Consider the following 23,411-nt stretch of genomic DNA (forward strand, 5'->3'; position numbering starts at 1 on the left):
CAGCCGGGATAATTGACTGTCCCAAGTTTAATGAATTCAGAAGGGGAATAAATCTCTCTATATTATCACTAGATATTTTTATTATAAATACTCTAATCCCAAGATTCATTTATCACCAGTTTTCATCATTTGCCCCCAGAGTTTCTTCATGACATTTTTCACTTCTGCATTTCTGAGGGTGTAGATTAAAGGGTTCAACATGGGAGTTACTAGGGTATAAAACACAGCCACAGCTTTGTCAGCAGGGAAGGAGGTCATGGGTCTCAGGTACAGGAATGAGCAAGGTACAAAGAATAAGATGACAACAGTGACATGAGAAGCACAGGTAGACAGGGCTTTGCGACGCCCTTCAGAGCTGTGGGTCCTCAGAGAGCACAGGATGACAACGTAAGAAACAAGCAGCATAGAGAAAATGAGCAAACATAGTGACCCGCTGTTGGCAGCGATCAGGGGCCCCAAAGTATGAGTGTCTGTACAGGCTAGTTCCAGGAGAGGTATTAAATCACACATAAAATGGTCAATGACGTTGGGGCCACAGAATGGCAACTGCACCAAGAACAAAACCTGGATCCCTCCATGAAGAAAGCCTATAATCCCAGCCGTTCCCAGCAAGAAAGCACAGACAGTTGGGCTCATGATGGTCATGTAATGCAAAGGCTTACAGATAGCTACATAGCGGTCATAGGCCATGGCAACTAATAAGATGACCTCAACTCCACCAAAGAAATGTTCAGCAAAGAGCTGAGTCATGCAGCCATTGAAGGATATGGTGTTCTTGTCAGAGATCAAGTCAAAGATCATTTTGGGTGTTATGGAAGAAGAGTAGAAACCATCTGTAATGGACAAATACGACAGAAAAAAGTACATGGGAGAACCCAGAGCTGGGCTGATGAAGACGGTGACCGAGATGAGCAGGTTACCGGCCAGTGTGATCAAGTAGGTGATTAGAAACACAGCAGATAAGACTTTCTGCAGTTCTGGATTCTGAGTCAGGCCCAGCAGAATGAATTCTGTCACATTGCTCATCCTTTCCCTGGAGTCAGCTTGGGTTATGAGCACATGTTCCACCTGGAGAGATCACAGAATTCCTGAGTAGTATTTTCAATTCAACACTAAAATTTTCTTGGGACACCTGGGTGGCTCAGTCGTTAAGCGTGTGCCTTCGGCTCAGGGCATGATCCCGGCGTTCTGGGATCGAGCCCCACATCAGGCTCCTCCGCTGGGAGCCTGCTTCTTCCTCTCCCACTCCCCCTGCTTGTGTTCCCTCTCTCGCTGGCTGTCTCTTATCTCTGTCAAATAAATAAATAAAATCTTAAAAAAAAAACACTAAAATTTTCCATCTCTCTTTAGTCCTGGCCTCTGGGATTGATGGAAACATACCTTCAACTCACCTCTAATATTGTGGAAATATTTTTAAAAAGAAATATAAAAAAGTTGAATTATCTCATTCATATAATTTGAATAGCAACAGTTATGTCACAAACAGCAGAATAAAAACAACATTTTATTATGACTGTTGACTTATGATTGACATCCAAACCCTGGCTCCAAAACCTTACAGATCACTTTCTTTCACTGTTTTGGGGACAAATGTCATCAATAACAATAATTTTGTAGTATATTTGCCCATTGGCCTGAATATTTATAGATATAGTAACTCAATATTCTTTAAAAAGTTAAATATATCAGGTAGTTAAGTGCCATCCTTAGTATTTCTATACCAGCAGTATTCTTTGAGCTGGGATTCCTTTGTGTGAAATGAATGCAGATATGTACAGAGAGAAAAAGGTGCAGATGCAGTGTTTCCCCTTCAGAATGCCAGGGAACTATCTTTATAACATATCTTCGAGCCACATTCACTCAACAGCCCTGGATGTTGTATCTGCCTCAACATGGCTATTATATACTTCCTCTTCCAACTTCTTTGAGGGCAGATATGAAAGTGGTACAGAGTTCCCTTAAAAGTCCTCAGTATTTCTCAAATGAATTTTCTGTGCAATTGGTATTTCACCACATATAGAATAATGCTCTTGAATAGATTTGTAGTCATAGTCAAATTTTACAAATGGAATGAAATGTCACTAAGTTTCCTTGAATTTCCTGTTGTTGAGAAAGAAATGTTATCTAAGATAATACAAATTTTTCTTTGATGTTATGTTTAATCAATTAATATGAACATGAACTTTCAGTCCACAATGGGGGAAAAATTGAATATATACCAGAATATATTCTTTTTTTGAATGATCTGTACATGGATTTTTCAATAGTGAGTACAAGTTCCAAATGATCATAGGACTTTCTATTCCTGCTCCCCCTCTTTTTCTCCTCTCTCCAATCCCTGCCAAAAAACAGAACTACATATTTTTCCTCAAACTTTCTGGACACAGAAGTCAGCATCATGATCTTTCAGCTTCCATAAAGGTGAGGAAAGATATCTTTTGTTTTCCAGAAGGCTCAGTGTCTTTAGTCCTTCCTTCTCTATCCATGGCTGCTATAGGTGGCAACTGTGTGCTTCATCATCCTTAGTAGATTTAATCCACAAATTCTGACTTCAGTGTGGCACATGGAAGTCATGAAAAGGGGAAACAATTTCAAACAATCCCATGTAGAACCCTACTGAAGCAGTCTACTCCTGCATACGCGTGAACCACAATGTTATAGACGTAACCTCAGTAGTTGTCAACAGCATCTTGTGTGGCATCATTACAGATCATATTTTGTATGGATATTTTATGTGACCATGTTCAAATTCATTTTTAGACAAAAAGATTACCTTCAATTCACAGCATGTAGGTGTAAAAACTATTTGGTGAGGGGCGCCTGGGTGGCTCACTCATTAAGCGTCTGCCTTTGGCTCAGATCCTGGCGTTATGGGATCGAGCCCCCCATCAGGGTCCTCCGCTGGGAGCCTGCTTCTTCCTCTCCCACTCCCCCGGCTTGTGTTCCCTCTCTCACTGGCTGTCTATCACTCTGTCAAATAAATAAATAAATAAAATCTCTAAAAAAAATATTTGGTGAAGAAAATTTGGGTAAAATAAGTTCATTTGTTAAAATTTGTGGAAAAAGATTTAGTTATTACTGACCTGGATCTTGTTGATGTGGGTTCCACTGGTTTTCAATTTTACCCAGTGATTGTTTTCTTCCCCTGAAGGCACAGCCGCACAGCTGCAAATACAGTCTGTGAATAACAAGCGGGACACTGGAATTCTCTCTCTAGACAACTCCCCCAGTCTTCTTGGTCATTTTAGTTTATCTTGGTTCCCATTACCAGTCTGAACTTACTCAGAAAATGAGCTGTTTTAGTTAGGAAACTTCAGTTGGTCTACGATTTAATTTCTACTCCCTTCCTTGGCCTCCAATGAAAGTGTAAAGACATCTTCAAAATAGATACATTTTTCAGACCTCAGAAGTATCCTCAATCTAAATTAAAAACAATGGAAACAAGGAAAAATTCTTCAGAAAAAGCTGGTGTATGGACTATAAAATGAAAAGTGCATCAGATCCACTTGCTTGCACATTGTTTTCGTATCCATTCTGCCAAATTTATGTTTCCTACCAAGTGCATGGGAAGTGTGGAGAGAATTTTTGTGATGCCTGATTTAAGCCCTCCTTTTAACCCACTAAGCTTGGGAGCAGTGTCTCCCATATAAATCTTAAGCTTGTTGGTACATGCTTTGCTGCTGTCATTTACTTAACTATCCTGTAATTCTTTCTTCATTGAGTTTAGAAAAATATTTAAATAGACTTTGACAGAGCGCCTGCACTTTGGTAATGCGTTGACCTCTAAGGTCCTCAGAGGATTAGTAATTGTTCCTGTTGGATTCTGTGCTGGAAGCGTCAGCCACAGTCTTTTGCTTACTCCCCATTGGCACCCACAAACATCTCTGGAGGCTGGGTTTAGAAATACAGTTGGCTTTGGTGAAACGTGTCTATGGCTATAGTTTAGGGTGACATTTTGGTAAGAGAAGTTTGAAAGCTTCCTGATAGGGCTTTGTTGTTCATTTGGACATTGTGGAGCCTGGCACAGGGTAGGGGGTGGTTTTAGGCATAGGTCTGAGTTCAGAGATCGGATTTCTCTCTGAAAACATGATTGTTCTAACTAATATGGTTGTCCTGGAAATGGAAATCCCAGTTGTCAAGGTTATGTGCCATGTTTGTCTGGGAGACTGACATTTTTATTAGTGGCTGAGAAAGAAGAGTCAGAGGGCAGAATTCTCAGCTACTGAAGATTGGGTAATTTAGGAGTCACAGATCTATCAAGTTCCTTTGGTGTGTGTATCTAGAGGAAAGATCCTCATGGTGTGTTCATGGGAATATAGGTTTTCTCTCTATCCCACACAGAAGGAATTGTGGAGATTTACATAAAGAACAGTGCTTCACATGGTAGGCGTTGATAAAATCATAGTGAGCCAACCATTATAAAAGAGACATTCAGAAGTAGAGGATAGAACAGACTGAGGGCTTCAGAGGGGAGGGGGGTGGAGGAATGGGATAGGCTGGTGATGGGTAGTAAGAAGGGCACGTGTTGCTTGGTGCACTGGGTGTTGTATGCAACTGATGAGTCATCGAACTTCACATAAAAAACCAGGGATGTACTGTATTGTGACTAACATAATATAATAAAAAATATTATTATAAAAAAAAGAAACACTAGAGAAAGGAGGCTCCACTACAAATTTCTCTCCCTCAGCTTCCGAGATGTCAAAGAGCCAGCTGAAATGCAGCCAAAATTCACCTTAAAGAAATCACCATTACCTTTAATACCAAAGTGATACTCCTGAAATCTAGAATCAGAAAGGGAAGCAGAGAATACCTTGAGCTCTCTCCTGTACAGTTAACTATTTTGCTCACTCACAGTTTGGCGCCCTTCACCCCTAATTTTAAAAAAGTTTATTTATTTATTTAGAGAGCATGAGCAGTGGGAGGGGCAGAGGGAAAGGGAGAGAGAAAATCTCAAGCAGACCTGATGCTAAGTGTGGAGCCTGACAGGGAATGGTTCTCTCTTCTGAGATCATGACCTTAGCTGAAATCAAGCATCTGATGCTTAACTGAGGGAGTAGCCCAGGTGTCCTGTCTCTCTCTCTCTCTCTCTCTCTCTGTCTTTATTTTATTGTGGTAAAATACTCTTAATATATAATTTGCTATTTTAACCATTTTGAAATGTACAGTTCGGTGGCATTAAATATATTTACATTATTATCCCAACATCACCACCAACCATCTCCAAAACATTTTCATCTTCCCATTCTAAAAATCCATATTCTTTAAATATGACTGCTCATTTCTTCCTTCCCAAGCTTCTGGAAAACACTGTTTGCTTTTTGGTTCTCTGAGTTGGAGTATTTGAAATATTTCATATCGGTGGAATTATGCAGTGTTTCTACTTCTGTCATGGCTTATTTGACTTAGAGTAATGCCCTCAGGTTTCATTCATGTTGTCAGAAAGGACAGGATATCCCTCCTTTTTAAGGCTGAAAAGTATTCCATGTCTGTATATACTACATTCTTGTTTTAAAGATGTGCATCTGCTGATGGACGTTGAGGCTGTTTCCCCATCTTAGCTACTGGGAATAATGTGGAAATAAGCATAGGAGGGCCAAGAATTCCTTGAGATCCTGATTTCAGTAGTGTTGAATAAATACCCAGATGTAGGATTGTTGGATCACACGGTATTTTATTTTTAATGTTTTGAAGAACCTCCATCCTGTTTTCCATAGTGACTGTATGAATTTACATTCTTACCCTCATTGAACAAGGGATCCGTTTTTGCACATCCTTACTAATACTTGTCATCTCTTGTCTTTTTGATACTGGCCATTTTAACAGATGTGAAATGATATCTCATTGTGGTTTTGATTTGTATTTCCCTGATGATTAGTAACGTGGAGCAACTTTTCATTTATTGTTGGCCGTTTGTTTATTTTCTTTGAGGGAACGTCTATTCCCGTCTTTTGCCTAATTTTAAATTGGGCTATCTTTGCCATTTTATTTTTTTTTATGGAGGATCAATTTTGTTTTTATTTATTTATTTTTAAATAATTTTTATTTTGTTATATTAGTCTCCATACAGTACATCCCCAGGTCTTGATGCAATGTTCCATGATTCATTGTTTGCATATAACGCACAGTGCACCATGCAATATGTGCCCTCCTTAACACCCATCACTGGCCTATCTTTGCTATTGAGTTGTATGAGTTCTTTCTGTGTTTTGGATACTAACCCCGTATTACACATATGGTTTGCAAATATTATTATTCCCATGCTATAGGTTGTCTTTTTACTCTGCTAATTGTTCCTTAGTTGTACAGAAGATTTTTAGTCTGATGTATTCCCATTCGTCTATTTTTGCTTTTGTTGTCTGTTCTTTTGGTGTCATGTTCAAGAAATCATAGCCCATTCCAATCTGACAAAGATTTTCTGCTATCTTTTCTTCTCAGAGTTTTACTGTTTCAGGGCTTCCATTTTAAGTTCATTTTGAGTAGATTTTTTTATGAAGGTGTAAGATAAGGGTTCAGTTGATTCTTTTGCATGTGGGTATCCAGTTTTCCCAGCACCATTAGCACCATGTATTATTTTTTTGTATTTTTGGCACCTTTGTCAAAGATCAGTGGACTACTTGTATATTCATGGGATATTTGTGGGTTTCCTGATCTCTTGCATTGGTCTCTATGTCTGTCTTTATGCCAGGATTATACTGTTTAAAGTATAATAACTTTGTCATATAGTTTGAAATCAGGAGTGTGATGTATCCAGTTTTGTTCTTCTTTGTTCTTTCTCTGGCTATTTGGGGTCTATTGTGGTTCCATATGAATTTTAGGATCGTTTTTTCCATGTCTGTGAAAAATTCCATCAGGATTATAATGGGGATTGCAATGACTCTATATCTCACTGGGTAGTATGGACTTTTGTCAACACTGAGTCTTACATTCCACAAACACAGAATGTCTTTCCATTTATTTGCCATTTTTTGTTTTTATTTTCTTTCATAAAAGTTTTGTAGTTTTCAGTTTACAAATCTTTAACCTTTTGAGTTAAGTTTATTCTTCAGTATTTTATTGTTTTTGATACTATTATAGATGTAATTGTTTTCTTAATTTTCTGTTTGGATAATTCATTCTTAGTTTTAAGAAATGCAACTGATTTTAGCATGTTTATTTCATATCCTTTGATTTCACTGAGTTTATTGATTAGTTCTAATATATTTTGAGTGTGCCTCTGTGTGTGTGTGTGTGTGTGTGTGTGTGTGTGTGTGTGTGTGTATGGAATATTTAGGGTTTCTTACATAGAAGGTCAAGTCACCTGAGTAGAAAGAAGTTTACTTCTTGCTTGCAATTTGGATGCCTTATTTCTTTTTCTTGCCCAGTTGCTCTGGGTAAGACTTTCAATACCATGTTGAATAGAAATCGTGAGAGGGGATCTTTTTTTGTTGTTGTTCCTAGCATTAGAGGAAAGTCTTTTTGTTATTCACTTGTTGAATAAAGAAGTTGTTCACCTGTTGAGTATGATGTTTCCTGTGGGGTTGTCATATATGACCTTTATTATATTGAGATAATTTCTTTTTATTCTTTGTTTGTTGAGAGTTCAATAATGAAAGGGGTTTAATTTTGTCAGATGCTTTTTCCACATGATCATATGATTTTCATCCTTCATTCCGTTAATGTGGTGTATGCTATTGATTGATTGTTGCATGTTGAATCATCGTTGCATTCCAGGGTTAAATCCTGCTTGGTTATAGTATATGATCCTTTTAATGTGGTTTTGAATTCAGTTTACTAGTAGTTTGTTTAATATTTTTACCTTTATGTAAATCAGGGGTATTGGCCTGCATATTTCTTTTATGGTGGTATCTTTGGCTTTGGTAAGAGAACAATTCTGGCCTTATGAAACAAGTTTAGAGCTGTTTTTTTCCTTTTTACATTTTTAGAAGTGTTTGAGAAGGATTGGCATTTATTCTTCTTTAAATGTTGTTTGTAGATTTCACCAGTGAAGCCCTGGGTCTTGGGCTTTTCTTTCTTGGGACGTTTCTTTTCTTTTCTTTTCTTTTCTTTTTTTTTTTTAAGATTTTATTTATTTATGTGACAGAGAGACAGCCAGAGAGAGAGGGAACACAAGCAGGGGGAGTGAGAGAGGAAGAAGCAGGCTCCCAGGGGAGGAGCCCGATGTGGGACTCAATCCTGGAACGCCGGGATCACGCCCTGAGCCGAAGGCAGACGCTTAACGACTGCGCCACCCAGGCGCCCCACACTTGGGACATTTCTGATTATGGATTTAATTTCCTTGTTCATTATTGTCTGTTTAGATTCTCTATTTCTTCTTGGTTCAGATTTGGTATATATTATGATCCTAGGAATTTATGTACTTCTCTAGGTTTTCCAAATTATAAATGTATAATTATTTGTAGTAGTCTCTTATAATCATTTTATTTCCGTGGCATGAATTTTAATGTCGGCTCTTTTATTTCTGATTGTATTTATTTTAATTTTTTTTTAAGAGAGAGAGAGAGGTTAGGAGTGGTGGCAGGGTGGAGCAGAGGGAGAGGGGGAAAGAGAGAAAATCTTACACAGGCTCCATGCCCAGTGTGGAGCCAGACGTGGGGCTCAATCTCATCACACTGAGATCATGACCTGAGCTGAACCTGAGTCAGACACTTATCGAATGAGCTATCCAGTTGCCTCTATTTGAATTTTTTCTCAGTGTAGCTAGTTTGTCAATTTTGTTTGACTTAAAAAAAAAAACTACTCAGTTGCATTGATCATTTTCTATTGTTTTTCTACTTTCCATTTATTTCTAGTATAATCTTAAGTATTCCTTCCTCTGCTAACTTGGGCTTAGTTCTTCTTTTTCTCATTTCTTGAGGGATTCTGTTAGGTTATTTATTTGAGATCTTCTTTTAAAATGCAGGTGTTCATTGTTATAAATTTCCCTCTTTGCATTCCTTTTGCTGTATGCGCCAGGGTTTGGTGTACAGTTTTAAATTTTTGTTGGTTTTGAAATATTTCTAAGTCCCCTTTTGATTTCTTCTTTGACCCATAGGTTGTACAATAACGTGTTGTTTAATTTCCACATATTTGTGAATTTTCCAGTTTTCCTTCTGTTGCTTTCTAGTTTCACTTCATTGTGTTTAGAAAAAATACCTCGTATGATTTTTATCTTCCTAAGTTTTTCAAGACTTTTTTGTGACCTAACATATGATCTGTCCTGCCAAGTTTTCCACATGCACGTGGGAAGAATGTATATTCCCCTTTTATTGGATGGAATATTTAGTATATGTCTGTTAGGTCCGTTTGGTTAACGGTGTTGTTCACATCCATTGTGTTCTTCCTGATTTTCTGACTATATGTTCTACCTGTCATTGAAAGTGGAGTATTGAAGTCTCTTACTATTATTGTGTTGTTGTCTATTTCTGCCCTTAGATCTGTTAATATTTGCTTGATATATTCAGATATTCTCATGTTGGGTGCATAAGTATTTATGAGTCTTATATCTTCCTGGGAAACTACCCTTTTATCATTATATAAAAACCTTATTTGTGACAGTTTTGTTTTAGAGTCTATTTTGTGTGACATAAGTATAGTCCCTGCCATACTTCAGTTGCCATTCACAAGGACTATCTTTTTCATCACTTCATTTTGAGACAGTGTGTCCTCTTAATGCTTCAGTGAGTCTTTGCAGACAAGATAGAGTGGGATTTAAAGAAATCCATGTACTCACTGTATGTCTTTTGACTGGGGAGATTAACCCATTTACATACAAAAATAATTATTTATGGGCAAAGACTTAGTCTTGCCATTTTGTTTTCTGTGTGTCTTGTAGTTCTTCTGTTCCCCTTTTCCTTTCTTACTGTCTTCCTTTTTACTTTGTTGATTTTTTTTGGTATTGATATGCTTTCAGGATTTTCTCTCTTTCTTTTGGAGAACTTTTGTCCTGGGTCAAATCTGAATCTCCTTTTCTTTGAGTTCTTCCTCTTGGAATGGCGTTCTTCTTCCTATTGCATTGCCTTGCAATTGGTCTGAAGGTTGTCTTCCAAATTTGAATGTGTAGTGTTCTGTCTGCTTACTCAGTTAATAGTAACTCTCTCTTTTGTGCTAGATACTTTTGTTCCTATTAGCTAAGGCAGATATCCATATAATAACAGCTGCAAAATGCAAAATCCTGCAGATTTACTTGAAGCTTTAGAATTCACTTTTTGGACAATTTTGTCATGTGTATTTTCCAAGGGTATTTTGCATTTAAAACTCAGATTAAGGAAGACTGGGAGAAACTGTCTGGATGTATTTAGAAAGCTCGTTCTTTAAAGGTGAGGAAGCAAAAGCATCCTAATTTGTTGGACAGAGTATGTTCTTTACAGCCAGATAGTCTGTTTCTTCATTGTGTTCTCACTGCTTAGCAGCCATGGAAGGATGTGTACAGACTTAGTCTTCCTGTGTCTAAACTTTCTCCCATATAAAAATAGGAAACATAACAAATAGTATAAGGGTATTGATAATATCATTATTCCATAGAGCAAAGTTTTATCTCAAAGGTAAAACATATCTTTCTTCACACTCCAAATTCTTTTTTTTTTTTTTAAGATTTTATTTATTTATTTGACAGAGATAGAGACAGCCAGCGAGAGAGGGAACACAAGCAGGGGGAGTGGGAGAGGAAGAAGCAGGCTCATAGCGGAGGAGCCTGATGTGGGGCTCGATCCCATAACGCCGGGATCACGCCCTGAGCCGAAGGCAGACGCTTAAACGCTGTGCCACCTAGGTGCCCCCACACTCCAAATTCTTGAAAAAAGAGTAAAGATGAGCAAACCCACAGATCATTATTCTTATCCTTGAAATATTTGATTGTTATAATATCAAGAAAGAACACAAATGAGGAGAAAATAAATGAAGTATTGAAGACGTTAGTGAAACAACCATTTATATTCAGAAGAAATGTTGAATGCAGAAACCCATGTATCAGTCAATAGAAAAATACTATCGTTGATAAATGCATCCAAAAGCTTTTTAATATTTCAAAATTACAAGTAACTGAGCACAAATATAACTGATGATGGGATGCACTTAGAAGGAACCAAGTATGGTCAGATTACAAAAGAAGATTATTTTAAAGGAATATTTAAAGAATGAAAGAACCCAATACGCATATGAACAAGTGGCTGCCTTGCCTTTGAGCCCCGCATTAGATCCTTCTGAGGAGTTACCCTCACAGCTGAATGGGTCCTTCCCTCTGATCAGTTTTTGGAGCATGTCTAACAAGCAGTTTGATGTATAGATGGTGGCTCCAGTGTGAAGAGCCATCAGTCTGTATGGAAAGTAGCTGCATAGAGGCTGATTAAATAAAGAGAAAATATAAATGCATTCCGTGTTGTTGGGTTAAGAGTGGTGTTACTTGTGGTACCAGAACTGGATGGTAACTACAGTGATACAGCATGGCTTTTCTGAGGCTTGTAGTCAATGGACTGTCAATGCAGTCTGCCTCAGGGGTCTTGGATGACCGGAAGATGAGGGAAACCCAGGGTTATATCAAATGAAGGGTCTGAATAAAAATTAATTCAACAGGAAGAAGGAATTGCTGCTAGAAAGGGAGCCAGTCACTCAATAATAATGCAACTGTTATTTGGTTTAATACTGGTGTAACTGGTAGGATTAATTTGGTTTCAACAAAATCTATAATACTGATATTGACGATCACATGTATTAGGAAGTTGAATTAACATCTCCCATGATGTTCATCCAATGAAATCTGATTGGTAGAGGAGGAACTAAAATGAGTTAACAATTAATAATTGTTACCTTAAGTCAACATATTGCTACTTTTCATAAAATGTGAATTTCAGTAGTGGGGGGAGACAAAATAGTTCTCTAACTTTTCCATGCTTTTTAACAAGTTTGTGATGAAATATTTGGTTAACTGAAATGCTTCTTTAAACAACGTCCTTCTTTTTTTTTTCTTATATAATTTGTTAGCACTTTGGAAGTTGTCTCCTTTTTCCTGTTCTATAAATGGTACAAATATGCAGGAGAAGGAATAATTATGAGTGATTTAGTCTTCACCAAGAGTCAGAGGGTGGACTGTGTATGAAAGAGTTATTTACTACACAACAGGAAAGTTTCTTCTTATCTATGGTTATGCCTGGCTTTGACCCTTGAGTAGGATAAGACTGTAGGGGTTTTTAATGTATTTTTCAACGTCCTCAAATACTCAAGAATTGTTTTGTTTGTTTTGTTTTGTTTGACTGATGGCATTTATTTGGCGTAGCTGGCTTAACCAGAGGGACATAATCACCTCATTGCAAACTTCTGCCTTGAGGTTTCCTGAAGCCAAGACTTACCTCATGCTGGTCTTAGTTGTTCAGCTGCAGCTGAAGCTTGATTGTATGTGGGGGAATGTTTGGATACCTCTTGGACCTACAGTCTTGCCTGTACTCTGTTTCTTGTATCGCGGTATCATTGGTCTTTAAATAATGCATTTTGTGACTATGCATTGTGGGTTCTTGTGAGTCCTTTCAAATATGAAAACTTGTGAAATCTTTACAGTTGATGTCTCCACTAGAAGCATTTTTAGGGTTAGTAGGATAAGAGGAGATGAACAATGATGGCATTCCACATTTTCATGTCTTCACCATTTCACAACATTTTTCTTGTGTTGCCTGACCCAGTGAGCATCGTTATGTGTTTAAACTTACGTGTACTGAGGGAAACTGATAAAGATGCCCAAGACACAATATCTTTGTAATTAAATTTTAAGATATATATTCCTAAGATACTTTAGGGTGAATCATAACTTCCTCTCATGTAACCAATTTAGGGAAACTACAAATGTAGCCCAGTTACCAAGTAGGAAGGTCACTCCTTGAATCTTTTCCTATCAGAGTTTAGGATATCTGCCTGGGTGTGTGCCCAAAGATGTGTTAACACAGCTTCTGTTATAGTCAGCCCTGTGGAGAAATAGTATGGTGATTTAGGAAATCTGATGATCGAGAGAGGTTTTGGGACAAAGGTAGTAATGAATAGAAACAGGTAGAAGTACTTTTAAGTGGACCATGTTTCAAGAGCAGAATGAACTCATGCTATTTTCCGGGGACCACTTTGGAACAAAAGATAGTACTCTTACCATCTCTCATATGTCACTGATGAAAGACTAAGTCTAGAAAAATCCTGTGACTTCTTCTCTCCATAGTAGGGGACTTGTCCTCCTGCTGATTTTCAGGCTCTACCTGAGAACGCTCAACTGGGTAATTTGGAGAAAAGAAGTGAGATTACGTATTGATGACTCCACTTATGGCTAGATGACTACAGGTATAGTTTGGCTTGGGTTTTTGTGGCTATATTACCATGTGGTCATTTTTCAGATGACCTGAGAAACACTACAAATGAATCCTATAGGAAATAGAATGTGAATAAGGACATTCTGTGTGGCCACAAATGGATATGATAATTTGCTAATCTGACTGATATGATTGGAGGTGGATTCTTGCTGACTTCCAGAGGGGTCAGAGCTTGATTTGCTCCTTTGAATATACCAACTGTGGAAGTGGTATGAATGTGTTCAAGGAAAGCAAATGTTGAGGGAGGTGAACTTGGGTTTGCTTTAATGGCCCAGTATTTCTGAATTTTCTCCTCTGGTGGTATGTACAGGACATTTTTTTTTCTTTTTTCTTTTTCTTTTTTTATTAAAACAGTTTAGTTTTTTTATTGCTTTTTTTGTAAAGGACATTTTAAAGAGAGGTATGTTCCACTGTTTGAGACTTAAATTAATGAAAGAAATAAGGACCAAAGTTACTGCCTCTAAAGCATAAAGAAGGAGTGTGTAGGTAGGATTATGTTCACAGAATATGCTTGGGAAACATTGGCTGTGTCAACATCAGCATCATGAGCTTCATCATCTTTTTTAAAATATTATCATATTTCACCCCATCTTCTTGGGAACTACAGCTAGATCTTTAAAAGATAAGTTTGATATTTTAAACATACTATTGCTTGCATATATTTAGAAGATGGTCACTCAGGAAATTATGGCAAAACATCTGTTTTTTAGAATTTATTATTGAAGTGTACATGACATACAGTGTTAACGTTAGTTTCAGATGTACAACATAGTGATATGACAGTTCTATGTATTATTCAGTGCTCACCAAGATAAGTGTAGTCAGCCATCTGTCACCATACAACAGTGTTACAGCATTATTGATAATATTCCTTATGTTGTACTTTTCATCCCCTTGGCTTACTTATTTTATAATGAAGTTTGAATCTTTAATCCCCTTTACCCCCTAACCTTTCCGCACACAAGCACTTCTGGCAAGGACCACTTTGTTCTCTTATTTAAGAGTCTGTTGGTTTGTTTGTTATGGGAACATATTTACCTTTAAAAGGCCTTCATAGAGAGTGAGATCTAACCTGATATAAAGTCCTGAGAACATGAGAAATGCCAGCATCACATGATATTCGAATCCCTGGTTGTGAAATCACCTTCTGAAGACAAGTTTCTGAGCTCTTCCTCAGGAATCCCAAGCTCTGTACAGAAATTGGTCTGTGGTCTCTGGCACTGGGCTCTCCCTTCTCCTCCTTGGAGAGCACCAGATGGGGATCCATCACTAGTGGGAACTTTTGAAATTAGTTCTGCTCAGACATCTCACAGTTGCTCCAATGAGCTCCCCCATTTGTTACTGCAGAGATGTTTAAGCGCATTTGTATCCCAGACTGGGGAGTTGGTGGTGGGCTAGCTTTTAGTGCCCAGAGATCTGTTCACAGGTCGCATTAGTTTCCTTGCTGAGATAGTAACTCACCACTACGCTGTCCCTACTTATACGTAGTTGGCTTTTTTTTTTTATGACTTATTTTGACATGAAGTGAGGCTAGCACAGATGTTTGGTTCTCCTGTGATCATGGTTAGTAGCAGTGTTCTTGGGCTCCTGTTGTCCATGGCATACTTTTTGTGCTGGTGACATCACTGAAGGTTGAAACCATGTGTGAGCAATTTCACTAATTTTTAGCTGATTCATTTTTTCAATCTAAATCATTTAATTCTTACAACTTAAGATTGTATGTAATGCTATTTCCATTTTATAGATTAAAAAATCAGTAGAGAGATGAAGCAAAATGTTCATATTGAGAAGGCCAATTAATGCAGGTATAAGATAAGAAATCAAGCCTATTTGATCCAAAGCAATTAATCTCTGACTCAGAGCATGTATTTCTGAATCTCTCCTAGAATTTCATTATGCAAATGTTATGAAATTTTTTCTATAATCCATATCCATGGTCATTGTTCAGTTTCGTGACACAGGCTTGCTATTACATCACTGGTCATTTCCTGCCCCAGCTGTTCAGAGTCTTCCTTTGTCCACGTCTAAAACATGAGTTTAACATACAGATATTTTCTACCTTAACTCTAGAGACTTGGTCACTTATATTTCTTTTGCATCAGCCAATTCTGCCTCCAGTTCTTTATGTAGACAATTGTATACTACAGGGAATGGTGGTGATATAATTTTTAAAAAGTACCTTTGTGTGGAAATGTTCTCTTCTTGGAATTGTGACAAGTAAAGAGTTTTTCATTGCTGTGGTGTGGGAACATCTATTAACCTCTTAAATATAGGAAGATAATAAAAAGTATATTTGGATGAAAGTCCTTCCTGAAGACTCTCCAGTGTTCCATCCTTTTTTGCTTCTATACTTACTTATCCTCTCTTAATTTATTTTTTAAAAAATATTTTCATGTATTTATATGAGATGGAGAGAGAGCACAAGCAGTGGGATGGGCAGAGGGAGAAACAGATTCCTCGCTGTGTGGGACCCCTGACATGGGAGTAGATCCCAGGACCCTGAGATCATAACCTGAGCCTAAGTCAGACACTTAACCAACTGAGCCACCCAGGTGCCCCTTCTCTCTTAAATTAAAACTACATTCTACCTGTAGCACTGGGTATAAAGAGTTTTGAAATATTGCTGCTGAACTCTTTCATACACACAATCAGGGCAACATCATGACTTTTGTGGCCTCTTGCTCCTTTGTCTTTACGAGTCCTTCTCCATGGAATATAATAATGATTATATTTTACGAATGATTTGTTATAACGATGAGTATACTGCAAGTTGGGCTCTAAAATTATTCTGGGCTCTAGGCACCATGCCTACTGTACCTTAGGGGTACGTTGACCCTGCCCACAACATATGTGGTCCTGAAGAAAACTGATCCAGACAGGATAATTGACTGTACCAAGTTTAATGAATTCAGAAGGGGAATAAATCTATATTATCACTAGATATTTTTATTATAAATACTCTAATCCCAAGATTCATTTAGCACCAGTTTTCATTATTTTCCCCCAGAGTTTCTTCATGACAGTTTTCACTTCTTCATTTCTGATGGTGTAGATTAAAGGGTTCAACATGGGAGTTACTGTGGTGTAAAACACAGCCACAGCTTTGTCAGCATGGAAGGAGGACATGGGTCTCAGGTACAGGAATGAACAAGGTACAAAGAATAAGATGACAACAGTGACATGAGAAGCACAGGTAGACAGTGCTTTGCGACACCCTTCAGAGCTATGGGTCCTCAGAGAGCACAGGATGACAACATAAGAAGCAACCAGCATAGAGAAAATGAGCAGACATAGTGACCCACTGTTGGCAGCTATCAGGGGCCCCAAAGTGTGAGTATCTGTACAGGCTAGTTCCAGGAGAGGTATTAAATCACACAAAAAATGGTCAATGACATTGGGACCACAGAATGGCAACTGCACCAAGAACAAAACCTGGATCCCTCCATGAAGAAAGCCTAAAATCCCAGCCGTTCCCAGCAAGAAAGCACAGACAGTTGGGCTCATGATGGTCATGTAATGCAGAGGCTTACAGATGGCTACATAGCGGTCATAGGCCATGACAGCCAATAGGATGATCTCAGCTCCAGCAAAGAAATGTTCAGCAAAGAGCTGAGTCATGCAGCCATTGAAGGATATGGTGTTCTTGTCAGAGATCAAGTCAAAGATCATTTTGGGTGCTATGGAAGAAGAGTAGAAAACATCTATAATCGACAGGTAGGACAGAAAAAAGTACATGGGAGAACCCAGGGCTGGGCTGATGAAGATGGTGACCGAGATGAGCAGGTTACCTGCCAGTGTGATCAAGTAGGTGATTAAAAACAGAGCAGATAAGAATTTCTGCAGCTGTGGGTTCTGGGTCAGGCCCAGCAGAATGAATTCTGTGACGTTGCTCATCCTTTCCCTGGAGTCAGCTTGGGTTATAAGCACATGTTCCATCTGGAAAGATCACAGAATTTCTGAGTAGTATTTTTAATTCAACACTAAAATTTCCATCTCTCTTTAGTCCTGGCCTCTGGGATTGATGGAAACATACCTTCAACTCACCTCTAATATTTTGGAAATATTTTTAAAAAGGAATATAAAGAAGTTAAATTATCTTATTCATATAATTTGAATAGTGACAGTTATGTCTCAAACACCAGAATAAAAACAACATTTTATTATGACTGTTGCCTTATGATTGACATCCAAACCCTGGCTCTAAAACCTTATAGATTTCTTTCTTTCACTGCGTTTGGGACAAATGTCATCAATAACAATAATTTTGTAGTATATTTGCCCATTGGCCTGAATATTTATACTATAGGAACATAATATTCTTTAAAAAGTCAACTGTATATCAGATAGTTAAGTGCCATCCTTACTATTTCTATACAAGAAGTGTTCTTTGAGCTGGGATTCCTTTTTGTCAGATGAATGCACATACACACTGAGACACAGAGGTGTAGATGGAATGTTTCCCCTTCAGAATACCAAGGAATAATCTATATAACATCTTTGAACTGCATTCACTTCCAACCCTGGATGTTGTACCTGGCTCAACATGACTATTACATACTCCCTCTTACATCTTTGGATGCAGGTATGTCAGTGGTACAAAGTTCCCTGAAAAGTCCTCAGTATTTCTCAAATGAATTTTCTGTGCAGTTGGTCTATCATCACTTAAAGAATAATGCTCTGGAATAGATTTATATTCATTGTCAAAATTTTCAAAAGGAATGAAATGCGTCACGAAGTTTCCTTGAATTTCCTATTGTTGAGAAAGAAATTTATCTAAGATAATACAGAGGTTTCTTTGATGTTACGTTTAATAAATGAAGATGAATGTGAAGTTTTCAGTCCTTATTGGTGGAAAATTGAATATATACTAGAATATGTTCTTTTTTTGAATGATCTGTACATGGATTTTCAATAGTGAGTACATGTTACACATGATCATAGGATATTTTATTCCATCTTCCCCTCTCTTTCTCCTTTCCCAATCCCTACCAAAAAACATAACTACATATTTTTCCTCAAAACTTGCTGGACACAGAAGTCAGCATCATGACCTTTCAGCTTCCATAAAGGTGAGGAAAGATACCTTTCGTTTTCCAGAAAGCTCAGTGTCTTTATTCCTTTCTTCTCTATCCATGGCTGCTACAGGTGGCAACTGTGTGCTTCATCATCCTTAATAGATTTAATCCACAAATTCTGACTTCACTGTGGCACATGGAAGTCATGAAAAGGGGAAACAATTTCAAACAATCCCATGTAGAACCCTACTGAAGCAGTCTACTCCTGCATACGCGTGGACCACAATGTTATAGACGTAACCTCAGTAGTTGTCCACAGCATCTTGTGTGGCATCATTACAGATCATATTTTGTATGGATATTTTATGTGACCATGTTCAAATTCATTTTTAGACAAAAAGATTACCTACAGTTCACAGCATGTAGGTGTAAAAACTATTTGGTGAAGACAATTTGGGTACAATAATTTCATCTGTTAAAATTTGTGGAAAAAGATTTAGTTATTACTGACCTGGATCTTGTTGATGTGGGTTCCACTGGTTTTCGATTTTACCCAGTGATTGTTTTCTTCCCCTGAAGGCACAGCCGCACAGCTGCAAATACAGTCTGTGAATAACAAGCGGGACACTGGAATTCTCTCTCAGACAACTCCCCCAGTCTTCTTGGTCATTTTAGTTTATCTTGGTTCCCATTACCAGTCTGAACTTACTCAGAAAATGAGCTGTTTTAGTTAGGAAACTTCAGTTGGTCAACGATTTAATTTCTACTCCCTTCCTTGGCCTCCAATGAAAGTGTAAAGACATCTTCAAAATAGATACATTTTTCAGACCTCAGAAGTATCCTCAATCTAAATTAAAAAGAATGGGAACAAGGGAAAATTCTTCAGAAAAAGCCGGTGTATGGGACTATAAAATGAAACGTGCATCAGATCCACTTGCTTGCACATTGTTTTTCATATCCATTCTGCCAAATTTATGTTTCCTACCAAGTGCATGGGAAGTGACGAGAGAATTTTTGTGATGCCTGATTTAAGCCCTCCTTTTAACCCACTAAGCTTGGAAGCGGTGTCTCCCATATAAATCATAAGCTTGTTGGTACATGCTTTGCTGCTGTCATTTACTTAACTATCCTGTAATTCTTTCTTCATTGAGTCTAGAAAAATATTTAAATAGACTTTGACAGAGCGCCTGCACTTTGGTAATGCGTTGACCTCTAAGGTCCTCAGAGGATTAGTAATTGTTCCTGTTGGAATCTTTGCTGGAAGCGTCAGCCACGGTCTTTTGCTTACTCCCCACTGGCACCCACAAACATCTCTGGAGGCTGGGTTTAGAAATACAGTTGGCTTTGGTGAAACGTGTCTATGGCTATAGTTTAGGGTGACATTTTGGTAAGAGAAGTTTGAAAGCTTCCTGATAGGGCTTTGTTGTTCATTTTGACATTGTGGAGCCTGGCACAGGGTAGGGGGTGGTTTTAGGCATAGGTCCGAGTTCAGAGATTGGATTTCTCTCTGAAAACATGATTGTTCTAACTAATATGGTTGTCCTGGAAATGGAAATCCCAGTTGTCACGGTTATGTGCCATGCTTGTCTGGGAGACTGACATTTTTATTAGTGGCTGAGAAAGAAGAGTCAGAGGGCAGAATTCTCAGCTACTGAAGATTGGGTAATTTATGAGTCCTAGATCTATCAAGTTCCTTTTGGGTAATTTATGAGTCCTAGATCTATCAAGTTCCTTTGGTGTGTGTATCTAGAGGAAGGATGCTCATGGTGTGTTCATGGGAATATAGCTTTTCTCTCTATCCCACACAGAAGGAATTGTGGAGATTTACAGTAAAGAACAGTGCTTCACATGGTAGGCGTTGATAAAATCATAGTGAGCCAACCATTATAAAAGAGACATTCAGAGGTAGAGGTTAGAATCACTATAGAAAGGAAGCTCCACTACAAACTTCCCTCCCTCTGCTTCTGAGTGTTGGGGAGCTAGCTAATACCCTGCAGAAGATTACCTTGAAAAAAATCAATGTTTACCTTTAAAACCAAACTGAACACTTCTGAAATCTAGAATCACAAAAGGAAGCAGTTACTTCAGCTCTCTCCTCTACAGTTAACAATTTTGCTCACTCACAGTTTGTCCCTCCTCACCCCCATTAAAAAAAAAAAGATTATTTATTTAGAGAGCATGAGCAGTGGGAAGGACAGAGAGAGAGGGAGAGAGAAAATCTGAAGCAGACTTGGTGCTGACTGTGGAGCCTGACCCAGGGCTTGTTCTCATGACCCTGAGATCATGACCTGAGCTGAAATCAAGAGTCTCATGCTTAACTTAATGAGGCCCCCAGGTGCCCCATCTCTTTATTTTAGAGTGTGGTAAAATACACTTAATATAAAATTTGCCATTTTAACCATTTTCAAATGTACAGTTTGGTGGCATTAAGTATATTTCATTTATCCAAACATCACCACCAATGATATCCAAAAATTTTTATCTTCCCATTTTAAAAATCCATATCCATTAAATAATCACTGCTCATTTCCTCCTTCCCCAGCTTCTGGAAAACACTGTTTGCTTTCTGGTTCTCTGATTTGTATTCTTTTAAATATTTCATATCAGTGGATTTACACAGTGCTGCTTGTATCACTGGCTTATTTTAGTTAGAGTAATGCCCTCAGGTTTCATCCATGTTGTCGCAAATGATGAAATATCCCTCCTTTTTAAGGCTGAAAAGTATTCCATGTCTGTATATACTACATTCTTGTTTTAAAGATATGCATCTGCTGATGGACGTTGAGGCTGTTTCCCCATCTTAGCTATTGGGAACAATGCTGAAACGAGCATACGAGAGCCAAGAATTCCTTGAGATCCTGATTTCAGTAGTGTTGGATAAATACCCAGATGTGGGATTGTTGGATCATATGGTATTCTATTTTAATTTTTTGAGGAACCTCCATTCTGTTTTCTATAGTGACTGTACGAATTTACATTCATACCCTTAGTGAACAAGGGTTCCCTTTCTCCACATCCTTACTAATAATTGTCATTTCTTGTCTTTTTGATACTAGCCATTTTAACAGATGTGAAATGATATATCATTGTGGTTTTGATTTGTATTTCCCTGATAATTAGTAACGTGGAGCATCTTTTCATTTACTTGTTGCCTATTTGTATATTTTCTTTGTGGGAATGTCTATTTGAGTCTTTTGCCTATTTTTAAATTAGGCTATTTTTGCTATTGAGTTGTATTAGTTCTTTCTCTATTTTGGATACTAACCCCATATTACGCATATGGTTTGCAAATATTTTTTTCCCATTCTATAGGTTGTCTTTTCACTCATCAATTGTTGCTTAGTTGTACAGAAGATTTTTAGTCTGATGTATTCCCATTGCTTTTGTTGTCTGTTCTTTTAGTGTCATATCCAAGAAATCATAGCCCATTCCAATGTGATGAAGATTTTCTGCTATGTTTTCTTCTTAGAATTTTACAGTTTCAGAGCTTCCATTTTAAGTCCATTTTGAGTACATATTTTATGAGGGTATAAGAAAGGGTTCAGTTTCATTCTTTTGCATATGCATATCCAGTTTTCCCAGCACCATTACCACCATGTATTATTTTTGTGTATTTTTGGGACCTTTGTCAAAGATCAGTTGACTACTGTATATTCATGGGATTATTTGTGGGTTCTCCATTCTGTTGCATTTTTCTCTATGTCTGTCTTTATGCCAGTATTTTACTATTTTAATTACTGTAAGTTTATAATATAGTTTGAAATCAGGAGTGTGATTCATCCACGTTTGTTCTTTCTTGTTCTGGCTATTTGGGGTCTATTGTGGTTCCATATGAATTTTAGGATTGTTTTTTCCATGTCTGTGAAAAATTCCATCAGGATTATAATGGGGATTGCAATGACTCTATATCACACTGGGTAGTATGGACTTTTGTTGACACTGAGTCTTACATTCCACAAACACAAAATGTCTTTCCATTTTTTTGCCTTTTTTTGTTTTTACTTTCTTTCATAAACATTTTGTAGTTTCCAGTTTACAAATCTTTAATCTTTTGAGTTAAGTTTATTCTTCAGTATTTTATTGTTTTTGATACTATCATAGATGTAATTGTTTTCTTAATTTTCTGTTTGGATAATTCATTCTTAGTTTTAAGAAACACAACTGATTTTAGTATGTTGATTTCATATCCTTTGATTTTACCGAGTTTGTTGATTAGTTCTAATATTTTCGAGTGTGTGTGCGCGCGCGCACGCGTGTGTGTGTGTGTGAGTATGGAATATTTAGGGTTTCTTATACAGAAGGTCACGTTACCTGAGTAGAAAGAAGTTTACTTCTTCCTTGCAATTTGGATGCCTTATTTCTTTTTCTTACCCAGTTGCTCTGGCTATGATTTTCAAAACCATGTTGAATAGAAGTGAAGTAAGTCAAGCAGAAAAAGACAATTATCATATGGTTTCACTCACTTATGGAACATAAGAAGTAGGAAGATTGGTAGGAGAAGAAAGGGAAGAAGAAGGGGGGGGGTAAACAGAAGGGGGAATGGACCATGAGAGACTATGGACTCTGGGAAACAAACTAAGGGCTTCAGAGGGGAGGGGGTGGGGGAATGGGATAGCCTGGTGATGGGTAGTAAGGAGGTCACGTATTGCATGGTGCACTGGGTGCTATATGAAAGTAATGAACCATGGAATTTTACATCAAAAACTAAGGATGTACTGTATGGTGACTAACATAATAAAATATTATTTAAAAAAATAAAAAAAAATAGTGAGAGGGGATCTTTTTTTGTTCCCAGTGTTAGAGGAAAGTCTTTTAGTTATTCACTTGTTGAATAAAGAAGTTGTTCACCTGTTGAGTATGATGTTTCCTGTGGGGTTGTCATATATGGCCTTTATTATATTGAGATAATTTCTTTTTATTCTTGGTTTGTTGAGAGTTCTATAAAAAAAGGGGATTAATATTGTAAGATACTTTTTCCGTATGTTGCAACATGATCATATGATTTTTATCCTTTTTTCTGTTAATGTGGTATATGCTATTGATAGATATTTGCATGTTGAATCATCCTTGCATTCCA

At 37.6% G+C, this 23,411-nt stretch overlaps 2 protein-coding genes across 2 annotated transcripts; both read right to left on the minus strand.

The window, feature by feature from the left end:
• Positions 1-57: 57 nt before the first annotated feature.
• Positions 58-3,172, minus strand: LOC123785150 (olfactory receptor 4C45-like). Its single transcript, XM_087854862.1, has 2 exons — positions 3,084-3,172; positions 58-1,068 (listed from the first exon to the last, which is right to left on the minus strand). The coding sequence occupies exon 2, from the start codon at positions 1,024-1,026 to the stop codon at positions 106-108; it is 921 nt and encodes a 306-aa protein (XP_087710988.1). The 5' UTR covers positions 1,027-1,068; positions 3,084-3,172; the 3' UTR covers positions 58-105.
• Positions 3,173-16,292: 13,120 nt separating this feature from the next.
• On the minus strand, positions 16,293-17,213 carry LOC123785153 (olfactory receptor 4C45-like). Its single transcript, XM_045786866.2, has one exon. It carries the CDS (start codon positions 17,211-17,213, stop codon positions 16,293-16,295), a length of 921 nt encoding a protein of 306 aa, XP_045642822.2.
• Between the last annotated feature and the right edge of the window lie 6,198 nt (positions 17,214-23,411).

This window comes from Ursus americanus, chromosome 24, assembly GCF_024610735.1.
Source record: "Ursus americanus isolate L20-20 chromosome 24, mUrsAme1.1.p, whole genome shotgun sequence".
Lineage (NCBI taxonomy): Eukaryota > Metazoa > Chordata > Mammalia > Carnivora > Ursidae > Ursus > Ursus americanus.